General features: G+C 43.4%; 2 protein-coding genes across 2 annotated transcripts in view; one reads left to right on the top strand and one right to left on the bottom strand.

The window, feature by feature from the left end:
* Nucleotides 1–18802, top strand: part of adamts7 (a disintegrin-like and metallopeptidase (reprolysin type) with thrombospondin type 1 motif, 7) — a 41981-nt gene extending 23179 nt beyond the window's left edge. The window contains exons 11-24 of the mRNA XM_011609963.2: nucleotides 508–653; nucleotides 1548–1717; nucleotides 1809–1942; nucleotides 3421–3541; nucleotides 4271–4515; nucleotides 4618–4759; nucleotides 6651–6777; nucleotides 7757–7970; nucleotides 8190–9728; nucleotides 9816–9968; nucleotides 10257–10430; nucleotides 10717–10863; nucleotides 12544–12700; nucleotides 17270–18802. Coding sequence (XP_011608265.2) covers nucleotides 508–653; nucleotides 1548–1717; nucleotides 1809–1942; nucleotides 3421–3541; nucleotides 4271–4515; nucleotides 4618–4759; nucleotides 6651–6777; nucleotides 7757–7970; nucleotides 8190–9728; nucleotides 9816–9968; nucleotides 10257–10430; nucleotides 10717–10863; nucleotides 12544–12700; nucleotides 17270–17418 — 3618 coding nt within the window. The 3' untranslated portion in view covers nucleotides 17419–18802. The remainder of the gene's footprint in view (nucleotides 1–507; nucleotides 654–1547; nucleotides 1718–1808; nucleotides 1943–3420; nucleotides 3542–4270; nucleotides 4516–4617; nucleotides 4760–6650; nucleotides 6778–7756; nucleotides 7971–8189; nucleotides 9729–9815; nucleotides 9969–10256; nucleotides 10431–10716; nucleotides 10864–12543; nucleotides 12701–17269) is intronic.
* Nucleotides 18803–19885: 1083 nt separating this feature from the next.
* Nucleotides 19886–21074, bottom strand: calml4a (calmodulin-like 4a). Its single transcript, XM_011609961.2, has 5 exons — nucleotides 20923–21074; nucleotides 20789–20819; nucleotides 20488–20628; nucleotides 20209–20397; nucleotides 19886–20050 (listed from the first exon to the last, which is right to left on the bottom strand). The coding sequence occupies exons 1-5, from the start codon at nucleotides 20923–20925 to the stop codon at nucleotides 19953–19955; spliced, it is 462 nt and encodes a 153-aa protein (XP_011608263.1). The 5' UTR covers nucleotides 20926–21074; the 3' UTR covers nucleotides 19886–19952.
* Nucleotides 21075–22066: the final 992 nt, after the last annotated feature.

The raw sequence follows: 22066 nt of genomic DNA, 5'->3' as shown, positions 1-22066 counted from the left end.
GCAGGCTGTGCAAGAGAAGAGGTCGTCTTCTGAAGGGTTTCTGCTATTAGCTTGGTGAAACCCGCACACACACACACACACACACACACACAGTCAAATACTTTAATTAGGCACATTATCATTCATTGACTTTTCAATGAAAACACTTACACCACTAATAGAGTATTAAAAAGAGACTAATTAAAAAGTTTTATCGAAGCACTGCCTTACATGAGTCACTGTTATGTCACTTTAAAGTTCGTGGTTCTAAACTGTGTTACGGTGATAAAAGGAGGGTCTGTGTGGGCAGATCTGTTAATCTAACAGCATGTAACGGTCTGCCGTTGAAAACAGCTTCCTCCAGAAAAGCTGTTTTTAGCAACATTAACTATCAGCCATCAATACTGCTCCATGTACTGTTTTTAATACAAAGCTAACTGGGATGTGTTCTGATTTAATGAATGTTTTATCCGGGTGTTTACCTTAATGTAATCCATTTGGTGATATGACCTTCTGTGTAATCGCCAGTGGTGTTTCCGGGGGGAGTGCTTGCACGTCGGGCATCAGCCTGCGATGATAAACGGAGGTTGGGGATCGTGGAGCGAGTGGTCGGCCTGCTCCAGGACGTGTGGAGCCGGAGTCCAGAATGCCCACAGAGACTGTGATAACCCAGTGTAAGTTCACCATGCCAACAAAAAAAAAACTTAAAACACCGTTTAGTTTGCTGTTGCGACCAACAAAAAGCTCTGAGTAAGAATTGGACTCTATTATCATTATTATTCAAATGAACATCTCAGATATTTTACAACCATTCGTTCATTTAATGTGTTGATAAATTGTCACACATTGATAAGGGAATTTTGCCAGAAAAAAATATTTTTGTATCATTTTAACAAAGAAAAATTGCTTTTTCTATTTCAATCATAAAATTAAGATGAGGATTCCAATAAAGAGTCAAAAGATTATTATCTACTGATATGAAGCAGACTCCAGGCTGAGATGAATGGAGCTCCTGTGATGGATGCTGACAGGCTGAGTAGGTGGACAGGTCCCCACGGGGTGATCTGATCCAATTGATATAGACAGGGTGGCACATCTTCTGAAGGTGTTTCGGTGTCGTGGGCAGAGACTGTGGAGCAGGAAGAGAGCCAGGGAGGAATGGAGGAGTGAGGAGTCAACAACATCTGCCATGGCCACTTTTATCCAAGTCTGAACATTCAAACAGTCCCCGAAATTGTGAGAGCAGAAAATGTCCTCATCTTTTAGTCTATGTAGTGTTTACAAACACACATGCAAGTTTTTCCTAAATTAAATCAAATGGATAAAATGAGTAAAATAACAAACACGGATAATTCGTTCATTTCTCCTTTTGTAGAAAGTGAAGCATAGTGGTCCCCTGGGTGGACCATTTGGAGCAAGATTCTGGCAGTAGAACTGTGATATTGAGTGTTTTTGTTCAGAAACCAAATAAATAATTGAAAAAAAACTTTAAAAAAGCATAAAAGCAAGCTCACACATCTGACAGAAAGCCTAACTTTTTACTTTTCTTACTTTTTAACAACCTGCAGTCCAAAGTACAGAGGAACATACTGTCTGGGAGAGCGCCGCAGATATAAAATCTGCAACATCACGCCGTGTCCGCAGGAAGTGCCCACCTTCAGAGACGTGCAGTGTGGTCACTTCAACGTCCTGCCGTACAAGGGAACGTTCTACAAGTGGGAAACCGTCTTTAACAAAGGTGAACAGGCCAAACTGATGCTAAACTGTCACCTGGAGGCGTTAATTCATGTAAATGTGACTCTGTTTGTCCTCTCCTGAAATCCTTTCAGCCAGCCCCTGTGAGCTGCACTGCCGCCCCCTGAATGAAAATTTCTCGGAAAAGTTGCGCGACGCCGTCACCGATGGCACGCTGTGCTACGAGGGCAACAAAAGCAGAGATATGTGCATCAACGGCATCTGTATGGTACACAGTTTTAGATCCTCTCTAACATGCTGTAGCGTGCATAACAAACGCGCCGGTCTCGGCTTGATTACTGCTCCCGATCTCGTATTTCTCCCACAGTTTGTTTGTTATGAGAATGCACAGTAGGTTCAGTTGACCCTCGTTTTGATTTCTCTTCGGGTGCAGCGGGCATTTGACATTCTGCATGAAAATGAGCTTGTTGTTGCTGTTATCTCTCTGCTCCCACCTATCACTCTGGGCGAAAATGCCAGTCACTGATTAAGGGGGAAAACCGCTGTCTGGATGCTGAGTGGTCTGAGTGGACTCTGATTTCATGACATTTTGTGACATTTTTGTCACATTTACTATTATATTTGTGTTCTGAAGGCTATCAACAGTGGACAAAATTACTTTGATTTGTTACACAATAGAAAAAAATCTGAAAAGCCTCAGATAAAAACAAAAATCTTTTTTCTCGGATGTCTTAAAATTGACGGCCCAAGAAATAAGCTTCCAAATAGCTAAAATAGATTACAGCAATATCATTTTCATATCATAATGTTATTATATTATTATATCCACCATTCAGACATAACATTACGAGCAAATATTGTGTTGATCCCCTTTAAGAAAGCACCCAGCTCACACCATCAAAGTGTGGACCCACCCCCTTCCCCCCCCCGACCCTGAAGGTGTGCTGAGGTTTCTGGCACCAGGATGTTTTCATCAGGTCTTTTAAGAACTGTCATTTCCACTGTGGGGCCTCCATGGATCCCACAGATGCCCGATTGATTTGCGACCTGAGAAACCTGAAGGAGCTGTCAACACCTGGACCTCATGGACGTGCTTCTCAAACATTGCTGAGCCATTTTTGTTCTGTGAGAGGACAGACTCTCCTGTAGAAAGAAGCCACAGCCGTCAGGGAGTATTGCTTCCATGAGAGGGTGATGTCGGCAATGATTAGGTAGGCGCTACGTGTCCACGTGCACGTTTTCCAGCAGCATTTACCCAAATCATCACCTTCTTCACGGCCATCCAGGCGATAATGAGCTTTATCACATGAGGATGTGTTTCTGCTCTGCGGTCCAGCCGTGAGGTCCATTAAGCCATTAGTGCTTCTTGTAGTGGCTCCATGTCTTCTGACAGCTTTCTGTTAGAACCTGCATTAACCTCAATGACAATTTGAGCTTAACTTGCCCCTCCGTTGATTGACTCTAAACCAACACTCTGCAGGCCCTGGCCACCTGTGGTCCAGTTGTGTGGTCCAATATATATCCCAGGCTTTAATTGGAACAGGTGGGAGCAGCTGTACAGATGGACCGCAGCATTGTATATAAAGCATGACAAAAAGAACTTCTGTTTTTTTTATTATCAGAAAAGGGAAACTGAAATGAAACTGATGTTCTGTGCTGCAGACGCTGCTCCTCTAGTTTTCCTTCGGTGCAGTTTTTGCCATTTATCTCTATATTGTGGCTTCCTGTCTTGCATGCATGTTGCAGAAGGTTGGTTGTGACTATGTGGTGGAGTCCAGCGCTGTAGAAGACCGATGCGGTGTTTGTAACGGTGACGGCTCCACCTGTACGACAGTGAGGAGAACGTTTGAGGAGAGTGAAGGGCTCGGTATGTTTCTGACCATTTTTTACAATGATATGACTCCCAACAAATTCCACGCATTAAAAAATCACATGTATATCATTCAACTTGGCAGGCTGTCAGCAAAATGGATCCATTAATAATTAAATAAACCTTTAGGTTGATTTATTATTGAAAATATAGTGTTAATGCTTTTACATTGTTATCTATCCGTATATGAACACGTGATGAAATATTGAAACACGAGAGACTGATTATTTATAACAAAATATAACTGATTAACTTCAAAAAGGCTTCAAGTGGTTGAAAGGCTCAAAGTGCAATATAGTCTTTTGGGTTTCATCATATAATAATGACTGTGAAGAGACAAAGACTGTATTAATGAGAAAGAGTTCATAAATAGTCAAATATATGATAAAATATTAGTTATATTAAATGTTATAAATGTTATATTAATTATATTAAATCCCCAGTCCCTATAATGATATGCTTTATCTGCCAGCATTAAAAATGAGCTTTAACTGAGATACTTCGTATGATAGATAAAGTGATTTGATGATAGCTGTTTTTCCTGCTGACTCTATTTAGGCTTAGGGATAAAGCTAAAGCTTTAAAACAAGCGGTCACTAATACCTAAAAGAGCGAGCAGACTGTTGGGATGATATCGTTTTCTGCAGATATAATGGAGCTTCATCTCTAAGCCTCATGTTGGTCCGAAGTGGTGGTTTTAGAGAACCATTTGGATATTTCTTTTAGGGTATGTTGACATTGGACTGATACCAGAGGGGGCCAGGGATATCCGTATCGAGGAAGTGGCTGAAGCTGGAAATTTCTTGGCTCTCAGGAGCGACAACCCCAACAAATACTTTCTGAATGGGGGCTGGACGATCCAGTGGAATGGTGACTACAAGGCAGCGGGGACGATATTCACCTATGAGAGGACAAGGCATTTGGAAAACCTGACGTCTCCTGGGCCCACCACGGAACCACTCTGGATTCAAGTAAGACTGCAGCCGAAAGCTGTTAGACACATTCGTTTTATCAGTAAATTGATGAACAACAACAAAGAAATACAAACAAGTTTGCGGAATCTGTGCACTCAGCTTCTTTTTCAAGAGCCAAATCCAGGCGTGCGCTACGAGTACACAATCAATCGGAATACCTCAGGCAACAACAGCCTCCCTACATCGAGTTTCTCCTGGAAGTTTGGGTCATGGACTGAATGCAGTGCTACCTGTGGAGCAGGTAGGAACATTATCTTTGGCCCTCCCACAAAGCTGACTTGCTGTGGAACTGATAAAAGAAACTGCATTTGCTCTGCCTGACTTTTCCATGAAAGAGGTTACAAAAGACAGAATAGGGTTGTCTGTCCACGGAGGAAAGCATATTCAGAGAGATGGTAATAAGGTTAAAAAAAGCTCTATATCTCTTTTCATATTAAATCAGACTTAAAAGGAAATTCAAAGCTTTAACAGATGGAAGATTGTCACAGTTGGCACATCATCAATTTTCAGCCCCGTTATCAATAATTCATCACATCTTTCTTTCCAGAGATGAAAAAAAGCCATTTTCTTTAGAAGCTTTGACGATTACCGTCATCATAATTTTCTTCTGTGTTGGTCTTGTTTAGCCATTCTGTGTGCACCTTGTAAAACTTCTTTGTTGTGCAATAACTATTTTGTTTTGCATCCATCAATTACCTGCATACAGATGACAGAAAGAAGGTTGTTGAACCCAGAACGTCTCCTGCTCAAAGGCTTCGGCACATCTGTCATAAATAAAGGCGATCAGAGTTCCAGCACGTTTAGAGGAACATGAATGTTCTTGACTTCTCAAAGTTTTTTCCCCCCCAGACCAACAGAAGTTCTTTGTTATTGGGAATGCTAACCAAGCAATTAACTTCAGAGTTTGTTCAAGCATTTTCCCTAAGGGCTCATTGGCAGAGGTCAGGGCAGTGGAAGATCGCACCTCCAGATTCATCATTCTATGAAAATGGACTTTAAAATTCAATACTTTACTTTTTGCATGATTTTCAAGCCAAGATTGAATTGATGATGGTGGTGGGTCTGCTTCTCAGCCGAGGCTTCTCTGGTCAGGCATGGTACCGAACCCACAAATGCTCACAAAGGGCTCTGCAATCCAGGGGTGAACTCAGCCTTCACCCAACGTGCATAAATGTCCTTGTTACATTAGTGAAGAAATTCACAGCTTATTATAAGGTCCTCTTTGTTCAAAATCAAAGTAGACGGTGTTTATTCACTGTAAGTTTACAGAAAGCAGAACAACTGGACTGGCCATCAGCATTAGCCATTTTTCGTCTGAGATAGTTTTGTTCTCAACGCAATAACACGGTTTGAATTCCAGCATCAAATGGGAAATTAATCCCATAGCTTCTGAATATGAATATGTCACAGAGTCAAAAAAGACAAGCTCATTAGCTGAAGAGACAGAGCATTAGGTTGGGACAGGATAATTATACTTGTACTGAATCTCAAAGTTTTGCAGTTGATACCAAGTTTTTAGTGGAAATATAATATATTCATGAATCTTAAATTATGTAAATATATATTCTTAACAAAAAAGCTGCTCACAGCAAAGAGCAGACTTGAAGTTTAATTGCAGCCAGTATTTCCCTCTTATATTTCCTCATCCGATCAGCCTCATGCTGCTCCTGTGCTCAGTGTGACTTATTATTTCATAATATATGGGAGGACCAGCTCAGTTGAGCCAAAAAAAACAGCCTCTCCAGCCTCCATCTGGGTTTCTGGGTTCTAAATGTAGCAGATTTGCTCTTTCAGCAGTGACTATGAAGGTGTAGCTCTCAGGCATCTATTGTGGCCCTCAGTGTGCACAGCAGAGAGCACACAGAGGTGAGAGGTGTCTCGTTCTGATGGAAGATATATCACCTCAGGAGGGTGAGAAGAAGGCTTGAAAGGGAACAAATCCGCCTCAGCCTCAGGAAACAAATACTTTAATGTGCTGCTTTGTGTTTTGCTGTCTGACACCTCCACAATTGATATGTCTCAGCGTGTGTCACTTCATATCTGTCTTTTTAAAGTCTACAATATGTCTGTCATTCGTCTGCATCGGTGTGAGCGTGGTTGAAGCTTTTCCTCTGCTTCCTCTGCTGTTCCAGGCGTTCAGAGGCAGATTGTTCACTGTGTGGAACGGACGACCGGGATAGTGGAGGAGCACTGGTGTGACCCTTTAACCCGCCCCGATGATAACCAAACCAGCTGTCAGAAAGATCCCTGTCCAGCTGTGTGAGTAGTTCCTGGATGTCAGCACTTCATCACTTCATCACTCTGAGCTGGGAGAACTGCCCGTCAAGCTCCGCGATGCTGTCGTCACAGTTTTGGTTTATTTTTGCATTTCTGTCTGAATCTCATGGCAGGAAGCAAAACACTGCTCAGTGAATGCAGTTTATTATAAGTCACTGATGCAGCTGTTGATTCAGTCAGACACAGCTCTTGTTTGTCTTGGGCTTTTTTTGGATGTTTATCTTGTACCTGAGTCGGATTCCAAATTTATCTGCTATGCGTTTGCAGCTATATAAATCTCTGTGCTATTTTGTCAGCTGAAGCCCCTTTTGTGCCCTTGATTGTGTCCCATTTATCAACTCCTCCTTGGTGGCTCTGCCCACTGGACTTCTCATTTCCTCATTTATTTCTGCAAATAATGGCCACAACCTCAGATTGTCTTCTCATATTCTCTCAGTCTGGCCTTTGTTTCTTAAGGGTCCCCTGTGTTTTCTTTTTTTTTCTTTTTTTTGTGTTGTTTTCATTGTGTTAGTAATTTAAACTGTTATTTGCTTTTATTTATTGCCGTGCCCTCTCTGGAATTGCTTGCTTGGTCTGGACTGTTTATCTGGTTCTGAACCACCACTGTAATGTGCTTTCCGGTCCCTGCTAGCCATCGAGAACTTGACCCCCACTATTATTGCGGTAGCACACTGACATATTTAGTCTGACTGACACCACTAGAGTAATAATTTATAAAACATGACATACGGCGTATCTGCTTCTCCGCCGCTCGGGATCTTATTTATCAATGCTTCATTATTTTTTCATTTGTAAAAACAGCAGCTATAACGCTCCCTGCAGAAACAAGTGTAAAAACAGTCACATTTATCATTCTCTCTGCTAGAGGTGCAGTTGAAAACATATTTCCATTGTAGCTGTTTTTGATGACCGGGAGGCCATTTGCACTCAATGAATTACCTCTTTCCCCCGCTTGTGTTAGGTGGTGGATTGGCAAGTGGCAGAAATGTTCTGCAAGCTGCGGGGGCTTGGGCCAAACTAAGAGGACCGTCCTCTGCATTCAGGCGGTGAGTGCCGAGGAGCAGAAAGCCCTGCCGTCCAGGGAGTGTGAACACGTGCCCAAACCCGCCTCACTGTCCTCCTGCAACACACACATCCCCTGTCCTGCCGACTGGACTGCTGGCAACTGGTCAAAGGTCAGTCTGGACCAGCATTATGAGCCATTTGTTTCCAAATTCAGATTTATCCTCTTCTCTGGATTCATATTAAGTTTTCCAACAAAGTGATTTCACAGTGTCTTGAAATTGGGTCCAAAAAAAGAAATTCCATCGCTGCTCTGTTTTTACTTTAACTCTGGTGGTATTGTTATAAAATAAACCCTTTGCATTACTTGTTGGTTCTTTCCGTCCATGCAGTGTTCACTGACCTGTGGAAGCGGCGTTCGTCGCCGTAACATCACCTGCTCCAGAAATACGGGCATTGACTGTGACCCACAGAAGAAGCCCACTGCTGTTGCCATCTGCTCCATTCAAGACTGTCCACAAGAGGTGGATAATTATGGAGACTGGTCTGGCAGCGGCTGGTCCAGCAATGATGTTCTGAATGAAATCAACTCCATATCTGATCTCAAACCTCCACCCAGATACAGCAACACCAGGGCACAGACACCGATTGCCAGCGACCTCAATGTCCTCGGAGATTTTCACTACCACAATAACATAGAAAATATTGGCCGCTTCCCTGAAAGCAGCGTTCAGGTTGATGATTTTTACTATGATTATAATTTCATCAACTTCCATGAAGACTTGGAGGAAACTGCTGAGAATGGTGTGGAGGGCAGCCGCGTGTTTGGTGTTCCACAGGATGCAGGACCAACCCAGATGTCTTCCACGGCGGCCTCAGAGATCGCTGGGATTCCAAAGGTAACTACGGAATCCCTCCATTTCCCACTGGAAAGAGAGGAGATAGCAGACACAATCCTGGACCCCACGGGGGACAATGGAAACGCAGGAGCGGAGAATTCGAAGGAGTGGGATGACTTTCTCTCTGAGGACTATCTCCTGCCCGTCTCCCCCACTCACAGGCCCGTAGTTCAGCATTCACAAACACAAGAAGAGAGAAACAACCATCTCAGTGTGCCAACAAGGGATGCCAACGGACCAGAGGTTGAAAATGGCCTTAGTTTCACAGAGGACAGCCTCACTGTCAACGCTGACGCATCTCATACAACTATTTCTGGCATTCCCAACACACTGACGAGCGCTCCAGTTGGGAATGATAGCCTGTATGTGTATGATAACTATGAAGAGAGTACTGTGATTCCAGAAGACCAGGAAACCTTTCAGTCTGTCCAGCTGGATGAGAGTGCTTCAGAAATACCTCAGACAACCAGTCAGAGCGTCGTGTCTGCATCTGGCTTCATACTGGAGGATTTGGACTCAGATCACAGTGATTTTAGCCCAACATATGCCACTGGTAGATATTCATGGGACACAGACTTTAATCCCACTACTGCCTCACTCTCTGAGGAATACATGCCCACCCCCCTCCCCTACCTGCAAATTTCAGGTAACCACCAGGCGTCTGATATCTCCACATCATCTGGAACTGCAACTGAACCTCCTACGGCGCTGGAAGGAGCCACGCAGGTTTCTCCAGCTGACCTCCTGCCAGCTGTGAGGAAATATGATCCGACTGAGCCTCCCTCCGCTGAGAGAGGGGGCGCAGAGTTCTCCCCCCAGGCTTCGTGGTTGGATTTGGAAGCACTTGATGAAACGCCGATGCCTGTCATGGTGACGGAGAGAAGCATCGGGCTTCCCTCAGCTCATCCAGACCCCCCAACATCTACACGTCCCGCTGTTTTTTGGCCGACTCTGCTGCCAACATCCGTCCAAACTACAGCCTCCCCTCAGGGCACTTTCTCGGGTTACTGGATCACCGGAAACTGGAGTGCAGTGAGTCCGCCCATTGCTCTATATCACACTTTTTCTCAGAATTTCCTCTGTGTGAAAGAGGCTGAAAGCTCTCCTGTTCTTCCACAGTGCTCCACCAGCTGTGGTCTGGGGGCAATCTGGAGGGCTTTATCCTGCAGCTCTGGCTCTGACTCTGACTGTGACCCGGCCAAGAGGCCTGCCCCAGCCCAGCGGTGTTACCTACGGCCCTGCGCCTCATGGAAAGTCCAAGAATGGAGTAAGGTGAGGCTTTTGTTTCAACATGTTTCTGTATATGACCTGCAGACATGCAATAGAATGGCAGAGATGGGAGAAAACTATACATATATATATATGTATAGAACAGACCATTCACCACACAACGAGTGGGTGGCAGGCCGCTCTCGTTGCAGTGTTTATCTCTGTCCATCAAGTCTGCTGAATATTTGACCTACCTCCTTTTATATACACAGTTGTTCCAGGGTCACTGCTTTGATTCTGAGATAATAACCACTCAGAACCCCTGCAAAAACATGTGTGTTTTCTCCCCAGTGTTCCAGGAACTGTGGGGGTGGTGCTAAAACACGGGAAGTCACATGTATCGACATGCGGGACGAAAGGTCCCTGCGACCTTTTCATTGTCGAGCTGTGTCCTCCAGGCCTCAGACCCACCTGTCCTGTAACCTTCAACCATGTTTGGACTGGTACGCTTCCTCCTGGGGACAGGTGAGTGTTCGACGGGATGTGAAAGTGGTGCATTCTCTGATGATGATGATGATGGAGCACCAGAACACTCTGACCACACCTCCCTTTTAGTTTGACACTTTTCAGCTGTTTTGCTATCAGAAATGTTGTGGATTAGAAATTCCATCAGCCCCACATGTGTGAAAATGAATCAGACCCGACACTGAGGGCCGCAATTCACTTTATCGATCATTTAGTGTGTGTGTGTGTGTGTGTGTGTGTGTGCAACCGTGTGTGTGTGTGTGTGTGTGTGTGTGTGTGTGATCAGTGTTCTGAGGTGTGTGGAGGTGGTGAGCAGCAGCGTGTAGTTACCTGTCCAGAGGAGGATCGATGTGATCTGGACCTTCAACCCAGCCGCATCCAGTCATGTAATAACCAACTGTGTGTTCAATGGCTGACTGGATCATGGGGACAGGTACACACACACACACACGGTTGCACACACACGAGCGCTTGCTTCCATATTGAAGTAAATGAACTGAACCTGTTTGAAAATGGCTGTGTTTGATCCGTTTATTACTGTTAAAATTGTTAATATTGAGATGAAACTAGAACTCGGGAGGTCTTTGTTGGGGGGGTGGGGGTGGGGGCGAGGCATACAAGTGCAGTTTCCTCATCTAAAAATAGAGAATAGAATCTCCCGCTTAAATTTTCTGGGCGTTGAAGAGCGTCAACTACAATTAATGATTTGTCAAAGACAAAGATTTTTTTTTCCTCCTCAGAGGACAAAGGCTTGGATCGATCATTTACTGTATGTCCTTGAGTGTTCTTGGCTGAAAGCCACTCACAGAGCTGCTGCATTAGCTTCCACGCTGGTCCTTTAGTTTTGTGGTTTTCTCACAGCTCTTTGCTCCTCTGTACGCTTGGTTAAATAAAACCCTTTCAAGGCACATTTCTTCCAAACAGCAATATTCTCTGTGCAGATGAGGCCTCTGGAGCTGAAAAGAACCCCTCCACTCCTTCTGAAACTGTATTTGTCATCATTCTGTCTTTTGGTTTGAGCTCAAAAACCTGTAAATGTGCTGTTCAGACACAGTGAGAGAGCCACGTTTATCTTTGTAAAGTAAAAGCAGTCAACATGTCTGAGTACCTCAGTCACGTGTGGTGAGTCTGACTTTTAACTTAACCTGATATCAGGACAGCAGCTGCAGGAAATTGATGGGCGACGGATTTTAATTCTGTTGTGTAGCACTGCTCAATCTGATGTAAAGGCCAGTATCGATTCAAAGTTAATACATGGGACCCCTGAGAGATTTCTCAGCTCCACCTGCGGTTAACTTCCTGGCTACCATCCATAGATCGACTTTAATTAAAAATATTATTAAGTGTTTACAGTGAAAAAAGATAAGATAAAATAAGACAATTCAAAGATTTTCATTTTGCTCATCTGTTTATTTCAGAGAGTGAAGGACCCTTTTGTATTGATAGCATCTTGTTATCTCACCCTCATTGGCACACATGAAATAGACAAACACACACACACACACAAATATACAAAAACTCTAAAAGCTTCAGGCATCATTACCCTCACATTTTCCTTCCCAAAATAATTGTGGAAGAACTCATTAGATTTCATCATGTCCTCGACGTCGTTCAGGGAATGTACATTCTAAAGGTTGTAACTCGGGTTCTAAATTATTATACAACCAACTAAAGTGGTTAATAGTATCATTCTGGTTTCTGTTTTGAGGGAAAAGATAAGAGGGGAGAGTTGCTAGTTTATCTGCTCCATGTTGTCTGAGATTGTTAATTTTGAAGCAATCAAACGGTACCATAACAACAAAATATTAAAACAAGTTGAAGCACCACTGTGGCATTATGGCGTCATGACTGCTGTATTTGTAATCCAAAGAATCCAGAACCTTCTGTCTTCATCTTGGTGGTCCTGATGGCCGCTGCTTGTTTTTACAACCTGTCTTCTGCGGGACGATTTGTTGTTTTAATTGTGTGTATTAGAGTAACAGAATCAGTTTAATCTCTTCCTCGTCTGGTCTAAAAACATCACAAATACGAAAACAAATATAAAGTTTGTACCTTAAAGCCTGAAGGTATTGAAAACTACATTTGTGTGGGATTTCCTGTCGTATTTCTGCAGTGTTCCACTTCCTGTGGTGGAGGAGTGCAGCGCCGGCTCATCAAGTGCATCAACACCAAGGCTGAGACAGAAGTGGATGCATCAAAATGTGACCACGACCTTCAGCCTGCAAGCACACAGAAGTGCAACGTGCAGAAGTGTGAGAGGACCTCGTCTGGTGAGTTACTCCAGATTTAAGTGTTTGTCTGAATATATAGGCAATGAGGACATTTTTATGCTAACTGACTGATCCAATCACTTATTCACACGTTTTGCGTGAATGCAGGCACACAAAATGTCAAAATCAAGACTTTATCAATCAATCAATGCTTCTAAAGAGCAGTTAGCAGTGGCTGTGGGTTTTAGAGCGTAAAAGATGGAGAGATTGTCTGCACGAAGCCAATATCACAGAGTGTGAAATAGCTGCAGTTTGGCCGTAAATCATGATGTCTCATTTGAATTCAGGAAATAGTCATAGATTGCTGTGACCAGTCAACCTGATAGACTTCAACTGGGTCGAACAGGGAGCAATAAGCTGATGTTTGCAGCGTCCATTAATACTGACAGACTGTTTACACACGCCAACAGCAATATTGGGATAAATGTCAAAGAATTCCAGCTTGTAAGATGAAGAGAATTAAATAAAGTCTGAAAAGAGTGTGAATCAAGGTTATCGACCTGGAGAATTCAATTCAAAGTGATCGATATCAAAAAAAGAATAACCTTTAACAAATCCTCTTAACTGTGCTGAAGTTCACAGTCGGCGGGAATCATGACACCACATCACAACGCATCGTCTTTGTTAGCCGGACACAGAAAGATGTTGGAAGTCTTGGTTTTTTAGGGACTTAGATGGAGCAATCAAAGCATCCATTGATAGCAGACATGTCAACGAACCGTAGGCGGCTGCTCGCTTGTTTGCCGGGAAACACACGCGTGACGTGACGTGATGTTCCCGCAGGTTTGAGCTGCGTTCAGCCACACTCAAACATGTCTTTCTTTGCTGGATGCTTTTAGCTTTTAGCATGCTTTGTTGTTCATGTTGCCAAGAAGCATTTTTCAAATTTGAGTGGAGCAACAGAAAATTGTTCCTATTACCGTATTGGCCCGAATATAAGACGGTGTTTTTTGCGTTGAAATAAGACTGAAAAAGTGGGGGTCGTCTTACATTCGCGGTCTAGAGATTATACCCATTCACAACGCTAGATGGCGCCATATATATTTAAAGCGAATGCTGAACTTAACGTCGCAGGCCAAAGCGAACCCCTGTCACGAAGAAGAAAAATAAAAATAGCGGTAGCACGAAGAAGAAAAATAAAAAAATAGCGATAAGAAAGAAAAGAGAAGAAAATAAGAGAAGAGATAACAGAAAATAGAGAAATGTAGCGCCAATCTGGAGAAAAGTGGGTCGAAGATATAATCATTTGTTTCAGATGTACTGTAATTATTTTCTGTATAAAAATGACATTTGGTGTTCAAAAAGTCTTTTTTCAAACTTGAGTCTTGAAAAAGAGGGGGTCGTCTTATAATCAGGGTCGTCTTATATTCGGGCCAATACGGTACTATCATTATCATGAAACAAACAACACTTCTTTCAGTCTTTTCTTCAGTCCGGGTCGTTCCAGTCACTGACATTTTTATGTTTTATCTGATCTGATAGGGTGCCGTTCTTCACAGGATGGTCTGCTGACATTTTGAAGGCACAAACAGTGTTCTTTGTGATCCTACACCTTTAAAAAAAAAAAAAAAACCTCAAATAAAAACAATTAGTATTGCAAAGTTTTCAAATATTTCTGGTCGTTATTAAGACCAACCAGGTCCCACTGGAGTAAAAAAAAAAAAGGCACAAACAGACAACAATGGAAAAACAAGGAAACAAATGCAAAAGTCAGCAATTATATAACTAGCACACCGGCAAAAGATAGATAAAAACCAAAAGGAATATAGAGTTCAAAATCCTAATGTGATGTTCAGTCTGCAGATCCAGAGACTGTTAGAGAGAGGTGGTCAACCTCATCTTCTCCGTCTTGCTGGTCGAGTGCCTCTCAACCATCTCAAATGTGCTTCATCGCCTCCCAGTCAGCAGATGAAGATTCTGATATTCATCCTCCAATTTTACCATTAAAAGAAAAATGTTTGGAAGTGGCGCGCCACCCAAGAGCTCCGTAAGATCTGACCCAGTCTGGGGGTTAGCTCCTCATGAATGTCTAAGTATGATGCTTTGAGAGGTGAAGAGTGATTAGTAATGCAATCATTTCCTGTATTTGGTGGTGAAACTCCATCAGAAATGCAGATCTGAACAGGGCCCAAAGCAGCACAAAGGGCCTGTGTGATTCCACAGAACCGTCCTCACAACGCAGAGAGGTATTTACTGTATTTACTAGACCATTAAAGCCAGGATGTGTCTTCCTTTTTCTAATAGAGTCTGCTGGTGGTTCTGTAAACAGGCTGGTCCACTTCAGGAGCAGCACTTTAAAAGTGGTGCCAGTGATGAAACCTAATGGACCTTCTCCTCTTTCTCTGTGGTGCTGCATTATGTAATTATTTTTAGACTGCGTTCATTCCGAGTCCCTAAAATATGGGATAAAATTGTTGCTTGCAAGATACGACAGTGTGAAATTAACGACACCGCTGGACATTTTAGACACAGGAAAAGACAAGATAAAATCTGTCACAAGGCACTTTTGAATCAAACGTTTTGATGGTTGTACGTCAATCATTTAAATGAATTCAGTTAACAGTCATGTATGTAAGGTCCATAATGGAACTTGCCGCACCGCCTGGGCTCTGTAAGAATATACAATATATTCGAGGTGTTTTGACGTAGCGTTGACAGATCACGTTTTGCCACTTTAAGTGTTGACGAGCATGTAGTCACGTGCTATTCGATGCCGCTGCTGCTCGTGTTTTCAGAGCCTCTAAGGTGAAATCATCTTCAAGTGGCCCTGCTTCAAACGTGCACCAGAGGCTGCTTCTATTCAGCGCTGAGCTAAAGTGGCTGGCATGTGTCGGGCCATGTGTGAGACTCACAAGGACCAAGATAGATTTCACTTTTGTGGTCCTGACAATATATCTAAGCTGCAGATAATTAATATCTCACCAGGAAGTCAAGGTGGAATAGTGCTAGAGGACAATATGAAGATGATGCAGGTTCCTTCTTCACATGGCTTGTACACGGGGGTTTATTAAAAAAAACATCAGGTTGAGGTTCTGGGGCCGGCTGGTTCTACACCAGGGTCCATTCTAATCCTTTAGGACAAAAAGCTGTTGCTTGAAGTCCAGAAATGTAGCTGCATAAATGCATTTTTCTATAATGTGAAAACTCTGATTGAGGTGAACAAAGGCTGATGTGTATCTGTACGTGCACCCCGTGCACTCACATGGTGGGGAGGGGAGAGGAGAGGAGAGGAGAGGAGAGGAGAGGAGAGGAGAGGAGAGGAGAGGAGAGGAGAGGAGAGGAGAGGAGAGGAGAGGAGAGGAGAGGAGAGGAGAGGAGAGGAGAGGAGAGGAGAGGAGAGGAGAGGAGAGGAGAGGAGAGGAGAGGAGAGGAGAGAGCTGAACCCTAATGGTGTGAAGCTGCACTGGCAAATCCTTTCAAAAACCTTTTATCTGCCCTTTTCTGTTGGAGCAAGCTGCAGATCACTCTTGATCTACAGATGTTTTACTGCCGTTACGCCTGCATTAACAGGGAGGAATTATTCTGGTGTTTCTTGTAGGGAATCACTCAGTAATGCTTCACTTTGTTAAATTAGATCATAATTAATTAAAAGAACAAATGCAAATCTTCTAAACAGATGGTGTGACTGAATTCTCAACCATGCAAAAAAGAACATTTACATACAGAGTGCAGCTGTAGCGCGCCTCTGTTCTCCAGAGACATCACAGAACCTCTAGTTCTGTTTAAGACCTGTGACTCATCTTGTGAGTTCTGTAGGTTCTGTCAGAGTGTACCTGACGTCAGACGGTGCTGTTTTCAGCAGCCGTGTCAGAGGAGACAGGCTGAAAACAGCATTTGATGGAACAAACAGAAGGAAGTGGACAAAAACTGTTTGAACAGCTGAACTACCAGGTTTTTTTCTGGAGCGCAATTGGAACTAAAGTCAAAAAATCTGGGTTCACTTCAACCGTCAGAAATCAGTGTGGTGGATACATTTTTATTCAAATCTGTGTGAACCACCCACGGCTGCACCCTCTAATGCAGGAAAGCCTTTATGGATAAAAAAAAATAAATACAGAAAGCGACGGCTGCAGGAGACATTTTTCCTATTTTATCTGCAACATTGTTTGATCTGCTAGCATTAGCGTGGATGCCCAAAAGTGAGCGGGCAGCAGCTTCAGTAGCCGTTTGAACCATCCTTTGATCTTCTTTGATCCATCTTTGCTCAGCGCAGAGTGTGCAGATCCAACCCACGATCCGGGTCACCTGGTCACCAACATGAAATAAGAGGCAGAGAAACTTCAATTCCCAGTTGATTTGATTTCATCCTTTGCAATTTCCACTCAACCAAACAATGATGTCATCAAATCTCCTTCTGGGGCAGCTTCGCTCCCACTTGCTGATTTTGTTGTTGCTTCACCCAAACTAATTTTCAAAGGTACAATTGTGGCTTCTCGTGCTAATGAGGGCTATGAGTCGCCGCAGTGTGTGCTTCATCACATGATCACATGACTAAAAGGCCAACACCCCAAAGTGTTCCTGTGATTGTTCTATGTGTTGCCTTGACTTGAAATCCCTGTCTTCCCCCAGGACCCGTTTGTGTGCGCGACCGCCTGACGAGTCGCTTCTGTAAGACTCTCCTCTGGCTTGGACGTTGCCAACTGCCCAACATACGAGCGCAGTGCTGCAAAACCTGCAGTCAGCCCCCCCCGCAAGCCAGAAGTGCTTCCGCCGACTGAGGCTCAATGGAGTAACCACTCAGCGAATGAACTGAACTCATATTCATCATGTTGAATGTTCAATAATCTGAGCCCTGTCCGGTTTTCTTTGTCTCTGAACAAAAATGATCATTTAATTCCGCTCCAAAGTGACCCCCAAGGACTCCCAGTGTGACGCAGCGTAGCTTCTCTTGGCAAAGAATGAGATTGTAAATATTTCGTGTCACTTTTCGGGCAGCGTTTTTATCTTTTTATGCGAACAGACGCAGCAGGGTCTCCTGTCAGAACAACCACGTGCTATTTTGTTGTGACACATGCTGATAAACCCACCTATGCTTCTATTTAAGCCATAGCTGTTCCAACAGAGCTGCTGTGATGTTACCAACCTGACCCTCAGGGCATGCTAGGTCACCACTCAACAGCACGTGCCAAACTACGGCAACTGTTTTGGTACTACTGGCATGTGGTTTTACAATACTGACACTAGCCTGAAGTCATATAGTCCAGTATTTGGAATGCTTTTGTTAACTTTACCTTTGCGTTGTTTGTAATCTCACTTTAGCTCATTGGGAACACTGTAAATGCCTCACGTGCACTAATTTTACACACGGCACAGCATCTGAACAAGGAGTGTAACCCAGTACCACCACTAACAGCAGGTTACTGGTGAGGGAAAAGTGCATTAGCTTAGCTTTGAGAGCAAAGGAACTACATGAACTACAAATTAAGGAGTGACCAAAACATATTTTAATACCATCCACATTTTGACAACTCTCAGGAATGTTAGCAGACTTGGGTAGTTGTAAACTTTCACATATTATACTGAAGAATCACTGACATAGTGAGCAACAATAATCATTTTAGAAGCATGAAATGATGTCCTCCCTCTAATGTAGAACATGCCAGTCTGAACGACATCGCTGCGGTACAATAACAGCTACCAAAGGTTTGCAGAGAAATGAATGTACAGCGTGCGCATCATTTATATTGTATTCTCATTGAGGTAGAGAGAGCTATGGCAGGTTTCATCTTTCTTCAGGTCACATGTGCTGCGAATGGTGCAAAAACATTAGCTAGTAACAGCTAGACGCTCAGCCGGATTATTTAGCTTCTGCAGCAGCTTGTGTGAAGAAAATTGAGCTTACTCACATCCATATTGTGGAAAATAAAATTCAAACTAAAAGGTTTGGAGCGGCAGGAACTCCTCGGTGCTACAGAAGACAAAGGTTCAGGTCATGGTGTTGGCGGGCCCAGTGCCTTTACCACTTGAATCGCCAACACATCAAAAGAAGCATTCATCAGATTGAGTTACTTTAATGTTGGTTCTTTTTTTAGTCTATATATATAACACGTGTAATTATGGTGTATTAAGAAAAAATGTTGAATAAAAACTGTTGTTCAGCTTCTGCTTTGTTCTTTCTGACCTATCGCGACAGCATCCGTGTCGTATTTTCCACCCAATAGTTGAACCAGCTGCTGCTGCACCAGCATTCACCTGTCTCTCTTTTTATTTACATTTTCTTTACAAAAAACCAAATGTTTTTATTATATCAGAAGACTGGTAAATGATTAAGATGGAAAGCAAAGGGAGCACATGTGTCTGATTTATGTAGGCCTTAAATATGGAATTTTTAACACTGATCATTTTCAAGAATTATGTTTCCTTTTATATGGTTAGGACTTGATTTTTAAACATTTTATATTTCATTTTTACATCACAGTTTTACATTGTATCCATATAAATAGACCATTTTGCCAGTAATGCTGACTTCCTCGGGGTGAAAAAGGCATTTGTCACCACCATTAAAATAAACCCAACATCTTGGTGAATGTTTTATTTTTGCAGCTGAGGCTCCAGAACCTGTCGCTGATGGACCTGTCCCCTGTTTGGGCCCTCAGCACCGACCACTTATCCTGCAGCAGAAAGGTGAATGCTGGTAGAGCCACAGGTCAGTTTTCCATGACAGAAAAGCACATCAAGAATAACTAATGAAATCCAGTCTTTCCAGGCAGAGCCTGTGGCCGCCTGTGTTATTAAATTCAGCAGAGGGGACAGGTGGGGAGGAGCCGTATTAGCTCTGAACCTCCAAAAACTATCTGGGCAGCACCTCGGTTTCAGAGCTGACGTGAGTAGATCATTGACTTCCTGTTCACCTGCAGCTTTCACGCAAATGGATCAGGCGCTCTGAAAATGTCAGAAATATCCCTGCCTTCCAGGTGAAATGCAAATTTCTCTCCTCATTATGCATCATGGTCAAGAACACACACACAAAGATGCAGAGAAGACCTTTAACGAACCCTACTCACAGGTCTAAAACAATGAATCAATTGTACCCAATCCCCCTAAACAAGAAGGAACCTGCTACACTCCAAATTTAAAACATTTTATTACAGCAGTTTATTATCACAGAAATTCTTCATAATATTCACTCGATATCTCACTATGGGATGCAGCCTCCCGCTGTATCAGGCCTGCAGGAGACACCGAGGGAATATTATTCTAAGAACTGCGCTTATGTTAGATAAGCAAACGTTTCTTTTCTTTGAAATGACGATCAGTAATCGACGGGAGGAAGCGTCACCATCTGGGTGAAATCTTTGTAGTTGACGATCCCGTTTGACTTGATGTTTCCCTCTTTGAAGAGCTCATCCACTAGAGGCAAAGACAACGGCTGATGAATTCACCTTGACAGCTGACTTCCTTTAACAATAATCCATTCATTCACTCATTTTAACCTCATCTTATTACCGGATGAACTGAGGGAACATTTGTCTGCAGTTGCCATGCTGAAGATCATCAAGGCATTTTACCTTCTTTGTTTGTCAGCTTCTCTCCTAATGTGGTGAGCTTGGCCCGCAGCTCCGATGCCTGGATGAAACCTCTCTTCTGCTTGTCTGTCATCCGAAACGCCTCAAAGATTTCAGCCTCGGGGTCTTCCTGTTGCATCTGTCTGTGCATCATGGTCAGAAAGGTGGAGAAGTCCAGCTCACCACTCTTTTCTGAACACAAGTACAGGACGTAAACATAGTTTAACACAATGAGACCGCCTGTAGGAATGTTCTGGTTGTTAAAAGGTGTGGGTGAGGCACCGATTTTGTGGACTTGTAGATGTCTCTCGATTTCTCCGATGGTGGGGCTGGTACCCAGACATCTCATCACTGTGATCAGGGTTTTGGCATCAATCTTGCCCTTTTGCTTCTTGTCATATAAGGAAAAGCACTCTTTGAACTCTGCCAGATGAATAAAGTTGAATCTAAATCAGCTCAAATGATCAAACATATGAGTTTCAGCTCACAGGAACAAATAAAACTAGCGTTGTTCTTTCAACATTGTCATTAAAGAGAAAGAAAAAAATATATATTTATTTTAAAACTTGCAAAAGAGACGCACCATTTATTTGAACTGGAGTGAAGAATTTAGCCTGTGAGGTGAAAGAACTTGACGTTATTCGGCCGGTAAGGCAGTAAACATGTACCAATATACATGAAATAAATACATCAGCTAGTCAAACGTGTAAATCTCACCATTGTTCTGCAGAGGATCCGTTTGTCACCAGGAAGGAACCAGCACACGCCACCTGGCTCTCCACTCCTGTCTAAAGTCCACCACCTGTGAGCCTGTGCATGATTTAGTGTGTGTTGCTATGGTGACACAGATATCAGATCCACAGTGTCGCATGTCCTTTCGCTTTTCACCACCCCGGCAGTTATCAGCTGTCAATCACATGACACTGCTCCATCGGGATGATGAAAGGATGTCTTCTGTAACCGAATACGCTGCTAAACCGTTCGACCGTGTTTAAACTGTAGAAAACCCACCTGCATCCAACTGAGAAACAAACTGCTACCAGAATATACAGTATGTACAATTGTAAGAAAACAGTGCTTTTTCTAAAGCAGCTGCAGGATGCACTGTTCTGCTCCTCAACTCCACCTTGTTCAAGGTTTCTTCCTGTTAAAGCAGTTGCTTTTTCTGCTGTTTCATGAGATCGGGCTCCAGGTTTTTGCCTCTCAGCCCAAATGTGTGATTGTGGGCATCGATTCTGTGGCTTCCTAATAAGCAACATGTCTGTCACATCCTGGGAGCAAATCTAACTGTGGAGGTGAGAAGTGGCGAAAGACGGGAGGTGTCAGTCAACTGTTGGTTGTCTGTGGTCATGGCACCATGAATGTCTTGAAGTTTAGATGATCCCCTCATTACGAAATGAAAGGAATGTGGTGTGTGTTCATTTGAAGTAATCACGACAATTAGAGCTGTGAACGGCAAGATGCCAGTGACGACTGAGAGAAGCAAAATATTCCAACATGAGACGGGAGAAACTGACGGCAGATGTTGCCTGAATTCCTCATTGGTTGAGTCTTCACGGAGGAGTGAGAGACCGAGTGAAACGTCTGTTATAGTGACGATCGCTTCTGCAGCAGGTCCTGAGAGGCTTGTGAAGGTGGAAGGAAAAAACGCAGCAAATCCTCATGAAATCCAGAAGCACAGACTGATTCGCCCTGCAGGAACGCTCCCAGCTGGGAGGTTTATTTTCCATTATCACGAGCTGAAGCTGGGAGGAGCTCAGAGTAGAGCTGCTGCTCCTCCACAGAGAGAAGAGAAGAACCAGCATCTGTATCGGATGCTCCTGGACACCTCCTTTGGGAAGCGTTTCAGTCATGTTCCACC

The sequence above is a fragment of the Takifugu rubripes genome, chromosome 13 (genome assembly GCF_901000725.2).
Source record: "Takifugu rubripes chromosome 13, fTakRub1.2, whole genome shotgun sequence".
NCBI classification, from domain to species: domain Eukaryota; kingdom Metazoa; phylum Chordata; class Actinopteri; order Tetraodontiformes; family Tetraodontidae; genus Takifugu; species Takifugu rubripes.
The sequence above is the reverse complement of the archived record's forward strand: the minus strand, read 5'-3'. Positions and strand labels throughout refer to the sequence as shown.